We start from the raw sequence: 11,348 nt of genomic DNA, 5'->3' as shown, positions 1-11,348 counted from the left end.
GTGAACCTTGATGCAGGCTTGGTGTCATATATAAAAGTTAAAAATAGCATTGTGATTAAAAACAGTAGTCACCTTTATAACAAGTTTAAATAATCATTATATTTCAAATTTTATAAATGAAATTTTGTATATAAATTCCATTACACTGATACAAAAAGATTGAATATTGGACAAAGTGATGGCTTTCTTATTAATGAAAATGCATTTACTTTGAATACACAGGAATTCATAGTGACAATGTTTGTGGATTGTACATGACTGATGAGTGTTCGTAAATTTGGGAATACCCATTCATGTTTTGTCATAAGTTCTGCTCAGTTAAGAAATGCTCAGATCAATTTGTGTAGAATCAAACTTTTAATGGCTCTTTTGATTTTAAAAGGCCACACGGGCTACCTAGCAGACACTTTTTATGGGCCTGCTGGGATTTTTGGGGGCCATTGGGTGTAGGCCCCTGCTAATTTTGAGCCCTGTAATTATTTATTACAGTGATACTAAAAATATTAAAATACAACTAACATTTGGAAAGTGCTATCTGTTTATATTGCTAAAATATAGCGATATATGTACTTTTCTTAGTTGTTATTTTCTATGTGTATGTGTGTGTTTTGCTGTGTTTATTGTATGGATGTAGAATTATGCAGTAAACTATTAACATATCATATGTTTCTGTTGGTGGTACAGAAACCTATGTCAGATAATAGAACAGCAAATTTCAGTTTGTGAATAGAATTCTGTAAGGAAGTAGTTTTGAACACTTTGGAATTTTTTCTCTTTTTGTCTGCTAGAATCCTCCGACAGAGACCTTTAGCTGTCCTGAACCTGGTTCACACTATAATTGTTAGACTGTCGTCATTTGTTCGACAGATAGACTTTGCTCTTGATTGGATGAATGTGGAATCTGGTAGAGCCCTATATAGGTAAGGTTTTATATGAAACTTACAAAAGTGAGATGTGTCAAACTGTGAATAAACTCGATTCATTGGTACTTTGATGGATTTTGTGATGTTACCCTATATCTTATATATAGACTTTTTGACCATAAACTGACTTTAAAAGAAGTAATGTAATACTCTTTATGTATCTCTTTTTTCTATCTTATACCACTTTATATGTTGGTGAAAAAAAAACTAACTCTCTTAGTCGTTTCCTAGTTTTAATTCTCTCTCCCTCTCAGCTGGCAGTTTGTTCTTGATAAGTGAAATCCTGGTGTTCTTTATTCTTGTATTTCTTCTTTTATGGTTTACTACATTGCTAATGGTTAATATTTTCAGGCAAGATGATATATCAGATTGCATGTACATTGTTCTAAGTGGACGACTGAGGTCTGTACTGACCCGACAAGATGGAAAGAAGGAACTGGCTGGTGAATATGGCAGAGGTGATCTTGTTGGAATTGTGAGTTTTTTTTACAATGCCAAAATATTCTAATTTGTAACAGTTACTAATCTAATTTTGATAAGTATTATCTCCAATTGTTGAGTGTTGAGATGGTCTTATTTAATAGAATCACAGTCAGTTTCTTAAGTTACTTTATATCAAACTCTCAAGTAAGAGAACTAGTTTTGAAATTATATAACCTACTGTTGTTACTACTATTTTTCTTTTGTTAGGAAAAGCTCCACAATTATGTTCAACTGTAAATGGAAATTAAAACAAAACACATGAAACCATGTTCATTCTATTTTTTAAACCAGTATTCTTTTCTATGCATGTCAGTAATAATCAGATTGACTTTAAGCATAACTTTGTTTTAACTTTTATGCAGGTTGAGGTACTAACTCAAACAGCAAGAGCAACAACTGTAATGGCTGTAAGGTAAAAAACTTATCAAGTTGTCTTATTTCTGTTAGAAAGTTATTGTGTTAGTTATTTTTTTCTCTCATAAGCACAGAATTAATGTAAAGTTTATAATTTGTGTTCAGCTTTCACAGTTGATGCATACCTGAGGAATTCTGTAAGGATGTCTTTATTTTTAATTGTAATGTATCTTACAACCTCCACATTTATAAAAAATATGATCATAGTTATACTAAATCATGAACATGTGGTTTAATAACCAAAGAGCATTACCATTTTGTAGTAGGTGTTTGTTTGTTTGAAGTTAAGCACAAAGCTACACAATGGGCTATCTGTGCTCTGTCCACCACGGACATCAAAAACCCGGTTTCTAGCATTGTAAGTTCGCAGAGATACACAATTTTTCAACAAGTTTCATTGATTTTTTAGAACTTGTAGAACTGTAGGCCAAGGATTGATCATGTTATTAGAAACTACGTCTTTATTTTTCGTGAAAGATGTCACATTTTAACCCTCTTGCTACAAGCATCCTTTTGTGCACGTCACAAGGTTTAAGTGAGTTATATTCAAAGTTTAATTAAACTACTTTATTATCATGGTATATCAATAACTATAGCATAAAAATGTAGCCAATTATCCATATTTTAATAGTTTATAATTTTTAAATTCTTTATTCCAATAGTATGAAAATTGTGACATTTTATCTCTAGACATCCCCTCTTCTCTAATTATAACATTGCTCAGGCAAAGCATAATTTTTATAGTATTCAATCTTATTTGGTTACAGAGCCATTAAATAGAAAATCAGATCCCTCTTGTCATGCCCACATCACATCCTATCTTTCAGAAATTGTTAATAGTTCTGTCTGATGTTCACTGCCTTATTATTTATAACCAATAGAAAGTCAGTGTTATACTCTATCAAATGATGTATTATATTACATTGTTTTCTGTATAGAGAAGTGTCAGTTTCACTTCCAGTTCAAGCTTTATTCCCTTGGGTTTCACACGCAGGTGCCTCCTACAGTAGACCTTGTAAGATCAATGGAATCTTTCTTGGGATCCATTGTCCTCTTTTTGAGAAATTGACTTGGTAGCTAGGTTGTGCCACTTCCATGATTGGCATTCCCTTACCACATCACTGATTGGATTACCATATCTTCACAGATGCATCTGTCTTTGGTTGGGGTGCATCTCTGAATGATAATGTGACTTCTGGCATTTGGGCACAGGAGGAGAGTTCACTCTACATCAATGTGCTTGATCATCTCACATTTTTTTGGGGCATGTTCCAGTATCCTGCCTCTTCTAGTGGATCACTTAATCATGATCCATTCTGACAATTACACAGTTGTTTCTTATATGAACAATCAAAAGGGCACCTGTTTATCATGTGCCTGGGGCTTTGAACCTGGTAACAGATTGTCTCTCTTAGCTGGACAATGTTCTGCCCATGGAGTGTTCTCTCCACTCCCAGGTTTTTCAATGAGTTTGCTCTCTGTTGGGCATGCTCCTCATAAATGCCTTTGCCATTCCTCTCTTCTGGTTCCCAATTCCTCATCCTTTGGCTGTGGTTGTTGATGCTCTCAGCCAGAACTGGTCTCACCTTTTTCTGTATGTCTATCCTCCTCTTAGACTCCTCCCTTGGGTGTTTGCCTTGATGCATGACACTCCTTGCCCTTTTGGTGGTACCTCTTTGGCCATCTCAGCTTGGTTTCTTCTACTTTGTTGATTGCCGTCCAGACCCTCCTCTTCCTTTACCCAATATCCCCTCTCTATTGCTTCAGCTTTATGTAACTCTCTTTCATCCAAGGGTATCATCCCTTCATTTTCATATGTGGGATTTGTCTGGTCCACCACCTGAAGAGCCATACTCTCCAATTGTGTAACCTTCTTTTCCAATTCCTGTCTTCCTTACACTTTGTCTGTCTATCAACAGAAATAGTAGATTTTTGTCATTGGTACACCTGCTGCTCCCTTTCTCCTGGCTGTCCTACTGTGAGGCACCTTTTTGTTTTTTCACTTGGTTGTTGGACCATGGTTTGTCAGTCTCCACCATTGCTGGTTATCAGACAGCCTTATCCACTACATTTAGCCTTTTCTGTTACCATATGGTATTTTCTTCTCCAGTCCTCTGTACTTTCTTCTGATTTTTTCCATTTTCACTGACCCCCCTAACCTGGTTCCCATGCCAAGCTGAGATCTAACTGTGATGTTACACTCTTACATGTGCCCCGTTCAAGCCTTTGACTTGCTCTTTATACCACCTTTTTCTTAAGATTTACTTCCTTCTTCTTCTCACCTATTGTCGCTTTCATTCAGATATCTATGCTCTTTATGCATCTTGCATACTATTCCACTGCACTTATTAACTCCTATACCCATAACAGTTTTTTCTTCTTACGATTTCAGCCACTCAGGAGGGTGACTGTATTTTCTCTCCTATCTCCCTTCCCTCTATTTCTTACATCTGTGCATTTTCAGACCTGGATCAGCTCCTCTGTCTAGTTTGGACTGTTCAGTGTTACTTGGCATGAACTTTTCCATTTAGGGTTCCCTGTCATCATCATCTCTTTCTATCCTGGAACCCATCTTTGTCTAGTGACTTCTCATCTTCTTCCGTTATTGGATGGGTCTGTCCTGTTGGTTTATTCTTTCATGGATGCTTGCAGGCTCTCTCATATTTCATTGTATCAGATTCCTCACCTGTCCCATTCTCTTGCTTCTTATTTTTGCTGGCCCTTGGACAAGATCTTCCAAACGGGTATGGGGACAACTCCACAAACATTTGTTGATCATTATTTTCATCATCTGACCGTTTTCCTCTCCCTCTGTTCACCATTCTTCAATCGACCCATTATCTTTGGGATGAGTATGTTTTTAAAATCATAAATAATATTCAATGTTAAACTGGTACACAATTAAAAACATTTTATTTAGGCCTATCTATGCCCTTCAAAATGTTGACGACTATACATGTTTCGACTTTACAATGTCATCCTCAGGAGTGAATTACAAGACAATTGCCAAAGTATTTATAGCTATAGGATGATGCTGTAACGTTGAAACATGTACAGTCGTCAACTTTTTGAAGGCCATAGATAGGCCTAAATAAAATATTTTAATTGTGTACCAATTTAACATTGAATATCATTTATGATTTTAACTTTATACACAAGTGCCAAAATACTATAAGTACTATGAGTATGTTTTTGTTTGTTTTTTCTTTCCATTTCGGTCTGACAGTACCCCCCAGATGGCTGATGTTACCTTTCAGGGCATGCTTATTTTCCAATAATCTGTATCAGGCCAGGGGTCATGGAAAGCATTCAAACCATCCACCCAGGCCTTACCAGTGCCCACTGTAGAGTTGGGATGTACTGCAAGACCACTAGAAGTATCCTCAGGGTATATGAAATTACTCCATTGCTCAATCCACACCATACCATTCTATGGACTATTATGGAAATAACCAGCACCAAGGAAGTGACTGTACACTTCTTTAGCTCTTGCTTGATGGCTTTTAAAAATTGGTTTTTCTGTCTGTTCAGATGAGTTAAGGTGAACACACAGTCTGATTGCACCCTAAACACATTAGATATAATGGCTTGTGTGCAGGTGCTGAGATGGTCGTGTTCTCATGCTGCTCATCATTGTGACACTTGGGGCTTCTTTGTCTCTCCTCTTCTATATTCTGGGCAAAGAATATATTCTGGTTGAGATAAGATGCAGTCCCCCATGGGTGTGTACCTTTATGGAACCCCTGCCATCAGGTGTCACTTTCCATGGTCTTTCCCTTCAAGCACTTTCTGAAGGGAACTCATCTTGGTTTAACTTTGCACTGACCTTTCCTCCATTTTCACTTGGGATTCTAGTTATTCTGTGTGTCGAGGTGAGTTATCATCTCAGATGTTAACATTTTCCAGTAGATAATCACCTTTTCTCACATTCCCACCCAACTTACTCACTTCTAGTGAACTTTCTTCTTGTCTCATATAAGAATGAAGTTATTCAGACGCTTTACAGGGAGTTACTGTGTAAGGAGGTTGTGTCACCCTCCTATTGGTGGAGGGCTATTGTTGCATGATGCCATGCACCAGTACAGTTCACACTAAACACATCAATTTAGATGGGACTTAGCTCAAGGCTAGTGGCAGATGCACGAGGGACCAAGTTATTTTGTGTAAGGAAGTGAGTTTCTATTGGAAATACTTTAGATTAGGAAAACGTTAACATTGCCCTTTCCACTATTTTGAACCATAACACATGGTCTGTTTGTCCATAGCAAAGGTACTTGCACTACATGTGCTATAAATGTCACTTTTGTTTGTTGTCAACTTCACATATCTTGCTGCTTACCACTTTGCTCAGTTAAGCCCTTGCTTGCAGCATTAAAGCAGTAAAGTTAAAGTCTGCCAAACTCAAAACTGTTTTTTCAACTGCTTATTCATTGCAACTTGATTTATTGGTGGTGGGTACCTGAGTTTCTCTACCGTACTCCATCTAAGTTGTTCAATCAGTTTCTCACAATAATTCATGATATCAGAGCATTAAGGAAGTAACACAGAAATGGCTGCAAACTGTAACTGTTTGTGTGATTGCTTATTCTTTGTAATTTGTACTTTGGCTATGGGGTGAGGGGAGTCATCTGAGTTCTTCTACCAAATTTAATCAAAATTGGTTCTGTCAATTCTTCATAACAACATGTGACACCAGATTTACAGTAACTTTACTTCTTATATAGACTAGTGTATAGGCCGTCAAAAATGACAGGGCAAGTACTGCCACCCTTAACTCACATTTCATAGCTAACTGGAATTAATTTTATGAAATCAAGCTTGACCTACAAAAGAGACAGAAAAGTGCAGTCGAGGCAGTTAGATGTCGGTAAATGCCTTTGTGAGTCAATCAAAACTAAGATCATTCATGAAGTGAATTCGTGGTATATTCATAGGATAATTATCGGTAAAAGTCAGTTAAATTAACAACTTCTAATATATAGAAAAGCCAGTGTGTTTTTGTAACACTATATTCCCACAATGGCTTTTATGTCATGTTGCTTAGCAACAAAAAAGTATAACATAATATGGCTATTTGTCTATGTACTGAAAGTATAAAATAAAATGTATATATACAACAAAACTGGAAAAATATTTGCTGATTCTTAATTTTAGAGTCTCCATTGATTAAAGAGGTTTGTTTTTTATTAAAAACATTGGTGATATAACAGAAAATAGTTTAATTCAGAAATGATTTAAGTTTCAAATTTAATCAATATTTTTACTTTCATGGTAAATTTTATGCACTTGGCTCTCGGCTAGGTGATCTCACACTACGTCTTTACTTTAGGCTTATTATGCCGACACTCACTACACTTATAAGGTTTCATGACATCTCCCCCTCATGGCCCCACTTGCATCCCCCTCACTAAATCATAATGGGAAGACAGTAATCAAACTATTCTATGTGGATAAATGCATTTTGGCTTTTATGGCTCCACCTATTTCAAGAAATTAAGTGTGATGTGACACACTGGCTTTTATATAGGTTAGATGTCTAGTTGAACTTTTGTCAGAAACACAGCACCTAATTCTCATATAATGCACATGCAAAGTACTGAATGAGTTGCAATGGTACGATGCATAAATGCTGGGTATATATATTTGTGTGTAGATCATAGAGTTAAATAAAGATAGTGAATGAATTCATAAAATCCTTTTTAAATCAATACTTACATAGTTCCAAGTATAAACAAATTTAAACTGAATACATGAAATAAAGGTTGCTCATCATATTATCAAAAATATGGCATTGTTTTAATTAAACCGAAAGTTTACTACATTAAAATTAGTTTATTTTGGTTTGAAGAACCAAATCTTAAATTGAAAATGTAGTAACAGGAGCTATGATGGAATAATAAAAAAGAAATATCACTGGATAAAAAAAAATTACATACAAAGTGGAAATTTCTGAATACTAAATAAAATTACCAATTTTTACTCTATTAAAATTATAAAAGTATTACAAAGTAATCATTTACTATTCAGTCAGTAAGCATTATTAGTTTTACCACTGTGCTTCAGATATGACCTTAATATGGCATTGCTCATAGGTTTGGCAGTGTTTGGAATTTTTAAAAGAGTATTTTAATTTACATTTCATCACTAATATGAAGTAGATAGCTAATATTTTTCAAACAAGTCTAGTAAAGTTACTCAATGTGAAGACAGTATTGCCAGAGATAGACACAAGTCTTAAAAAAAGTTCTAATATTTGATTCAGTATATCTTAAGTAGGATGTCAGTAATAACAGGCATTTATTCTAAGAACTTGTGAATGTTGGCAAAAAAAAATAATGTTATAATAAGTCACTATGCTTTGTAGGAGAAATGCAAGTTTAATGGTGATTCTCATGAGAGGAGATTGACTGTCCTAGGCTGTTACTTTGTTTTTTTATACAGTTCTTATAAAGTTTGCAGTATACTTTGCACACAAATGTTAAGGAATATAGTTCTTAGTTTATAATATGCTTTATTTATTTAAGAAAATATTTCTTAATTATAAATGACTGTTAAAAAGTATGGGTAGATAATATTAAAGATCTTTTTTTTTAGTAACAAATTGTACCAAAGTAGCCACTGTGTCGAAATATTTGACAGGTTTTTTAACCAGTTAGTTTAATGAAATTGTTTTAACATTTTGTTATTGAAATTTGTTTGGTATGTCACTAAAGAGTTTTTTTTTAATTTGATATTTCTGCATTTTTATAGTTCATCAAACATATTTTTAATTTTTTCAGAGATTCTGAGTTGGCTAAACTTCCTGAAGGTTTATTGAATGCTATCAAGATAAAGTATCCTGTGGTGAGTTGATTACTATATTATTTCTTATACTTCAGTAAAAAAATATACTAAGTTTAATAGTTCTTCTTTGCCTAGTTTAGTTACTGTGACTGTATTCATAGTTACACATACCTGCTGCTAATGTTGGCAGCCAGTTTCACCAAATTGGGAACAATTCTTGTACTTACGCTCAACATGTATATGGTTCTTGTGTATTAACTTAATATTGTAATGGTACTTGTTATCAAATACAACGTGAGAATATTTCTTGTTTATAAACTTACTTTAAAATAATTCTCGTGTAGTAACTCAACATGGTAATGGTACTTATTTGTAATCTTATTATTAGAATGGTTCTTCTTTATAAACTCGGCATGAAAACAGATCTTATTTGTAAACTGATCGTGTGAGCTCTCTTGTTTATAAAGGATCATTCTCAAAAGTAAATTTGCCAAACTTTTTACATAAATGAAGTAGTACAAAGAAAGAAATGAGAAAATGTACCATTATTTGATATTTCAAATTTATTTGAATTACAAGATAAACTTTCTAACAATCAGTACATTAGTAGAATTTAGTTGACAAGTTATTATTTTACTGATTACATAGATTCTACAAGTTTAATTAGAAAAATGTAAGGAAACTAAAGTGGAAGCTCACAATGGGTATATTTATCTACTTTTAAAATATTACTCTAAAATGAAGCACATTGAACCACAGAACAAGTTTTGAGTATTGTACTTTCTGAGTATGTATATGATGGGTGTATTGTTTTCTTTCCTATATGTGTGCGAACACTATAATTAGGTCGATGTTAAGATCACATTGTAGGTCAGCCACATAACTCCAAAAGGCTTCATCTAATTTTGATCAAATTTGGTACAAAGATTGAGTAACCTCAAGACCAGTTTATTAACTTTTGGTGAATGTAGCTCAAAGGTTAAGCACATGCAAAAATATACTTGTGTATAGAAATTGCTCAATTGTGTTAGGTTTTTATTTTTAGCTGTATTATTTCAGTGGGTGGAATGACTTTTAAAACGTTTATTTAGCTCCTACACTGGCTGTTCCAAACTTGGTTTCATCTCAGCAACATTATTGCTGTTTGTTCAAATATGATATTTTCAGAGAATATTTTAAGTTTTCTTTAGTACTAGCTTAAGAAACTAAAGTGTTTCAATTCTTCTTCACACACCAGTACTTATTAACAAATGCTATATCATAACTTGCCAGGTTGTCACTCGGCTTATAAAACTTCTAGGACATCGTATTCTTGGGACTTTGCAGAAAGGGGAAACAATATCAGGTAGATAATGATTTTCATAGTAATAATGATAAAGATGCATTTTATTAATTGATTAATAGTAAAATAAAATATTAATCTATTAGGTAATGAAGATCATGTCATGGCTAAATGAAAACTACAGTTTCAAGTTGTGTTAGTTCTTAACAACCTAGCTAATTCATTGATTGATACAACTTTAATGCTTTTTATAGTTGGGAATTTTGTAAACGTTTTTTTTTTCACCATTATTATGGAGAAGTATATAATATCATTATTTTTAATAAAGTGTTTTTAATTATTCTAACAGTGAAGAGTAATTAAAAACATAAATTTGTGCACAAAGTAACTTTGTACATTCCTCTTTAAAATAAAATTCACTTTTTTTATTGGCTGTAGTAGTAAAGATAGTTATATAGACAACACTTTGACTATGAAACAGTTAAAAACTTTATAACAAAACTTACTAACCTACTGGAAACAATCATGTTATTAATTGACAAGAGCATGAATAATTTATATTTCCTCATAATATTATCATAATTGTCAATTTTGCATCTCATAAAAAATCAATTCCAAAACCTGCATAATCAGTTTGACCCGTGTTGATGGACCTCTTATTAAAGTCTTTATACATTTAATACTTCTAACTTTCAATATAGTGTGTATATCTTCACAACATTTGGCAGTCTTTCAGTTAATATTATAAGTCTTTCACATACAAAAATCATCTTTTTTAGTGAAGTATTTTAATAAAATAAAATAAAGATTTGTCCATGAGTATATTGAGTATTTGTTTTGAATAGTCTATGTGCAAAGTAATTTTCATGTTAAAATTAAAAATACTTTTCCTCATCTCAAATTTCCTTTGTGTAATCCCTAAAAACTCCTAAATGCATTATCTGTTATTTTCACTACCCTATCTCAAAACAGGATCGGTCAATTCAACCGACCTCATAACCACCAAAACAAAAATCGAAATAAACCTAAATTACCCTTTTTTTCTTTCCTGAACGACTTCAAATTGTAACATGAAACTACATTCATTTATCCTAAGTAGCTCTAAGTTCGTAACAGTATACATATATCATGTCTTACTACTATCTGCTCCATTATAAGCTGTAAATCACTCGAGGAACATGCAACTCACATTATGATAATGAATTACATTACCCACGAGCTGCTTGCTTGTGTGTCTCATGAAACATTTTTATTGTAATATTATTATTATTTATTTTACCTAATCTAATCTTGACAAACCTAAAAAGATCCCAATTTTTACATTTTAGTTACTTTTATAATTATACATAAAGAATATACATGAAAAATAATAATAAAATACTTAATTGATCTTCTTTTTTCTTGCTGTCACGTTTCAAAGAGAGTTAACCTTAGTTTTTATATTATAGATTGTAATGCACTTA

The 11,348-nt window shown here is 33.3% G+C and overlaps 1 protein-coding gene across 2 annotated transcripts in view; it reads left to right on the top strand.

The window, feature by feature from the left end:
- The window catches only part of LOC111083005 (neuropathy target esterase sws-like), an 83,031-nt gene that overhangs the window by 20,150 nt on the left and 51,533 nt on the right, over positions 1 to 11,348 (top strand). For both annotated transcript variants that reach the window (XM_022384275.1, XM_022384274.1), the window contains exons 6-10: positions 789 to 920; positions 1,275 to 1,398; positions 1,769 to 1,818; positions 8,600 to 8,663; positions 9,876 to 9,948. In XM_022384275.1, coding sequence (XP_022239983.1) covers positions 789 to 920; positions 1,275 to 1,398; positions 1,769 to 1,818; positions 8,600 to 8,663; positions 9,876 to 9,948 — 443 coding nt within the window. The remainder of the gene's footprint in view (positions 1 to 788; positions 921 to 1,274; positions 1,399 to 1,768; positions 1,819 to 8,599; positions 8,664 to 9,875; positions 9,949 to 11,348) is intronic.

Source organism: Limulus polyphemus, unplaced genomic scaffold (genome assembly GCF_000517525.1).
Source record: "Limulus polyphemus unplaced genomic scaffold, Limulus_polyphemus-2.1.2 Scaffold419, whole genome shotgun sequence".
Taxonomy (NCBI): domain Eukaryota; kingdom Metazoa; phylum Arthropoda; class Merostomata; order Xiphosura; family Limulidae; genus Limulus; species Limulus polyphemus.
The sequence above is the reverse complement of the archived record's forward strand: the minus strand, read 5'-3'. Positions and strand labels throughout refer to the sequence as shown.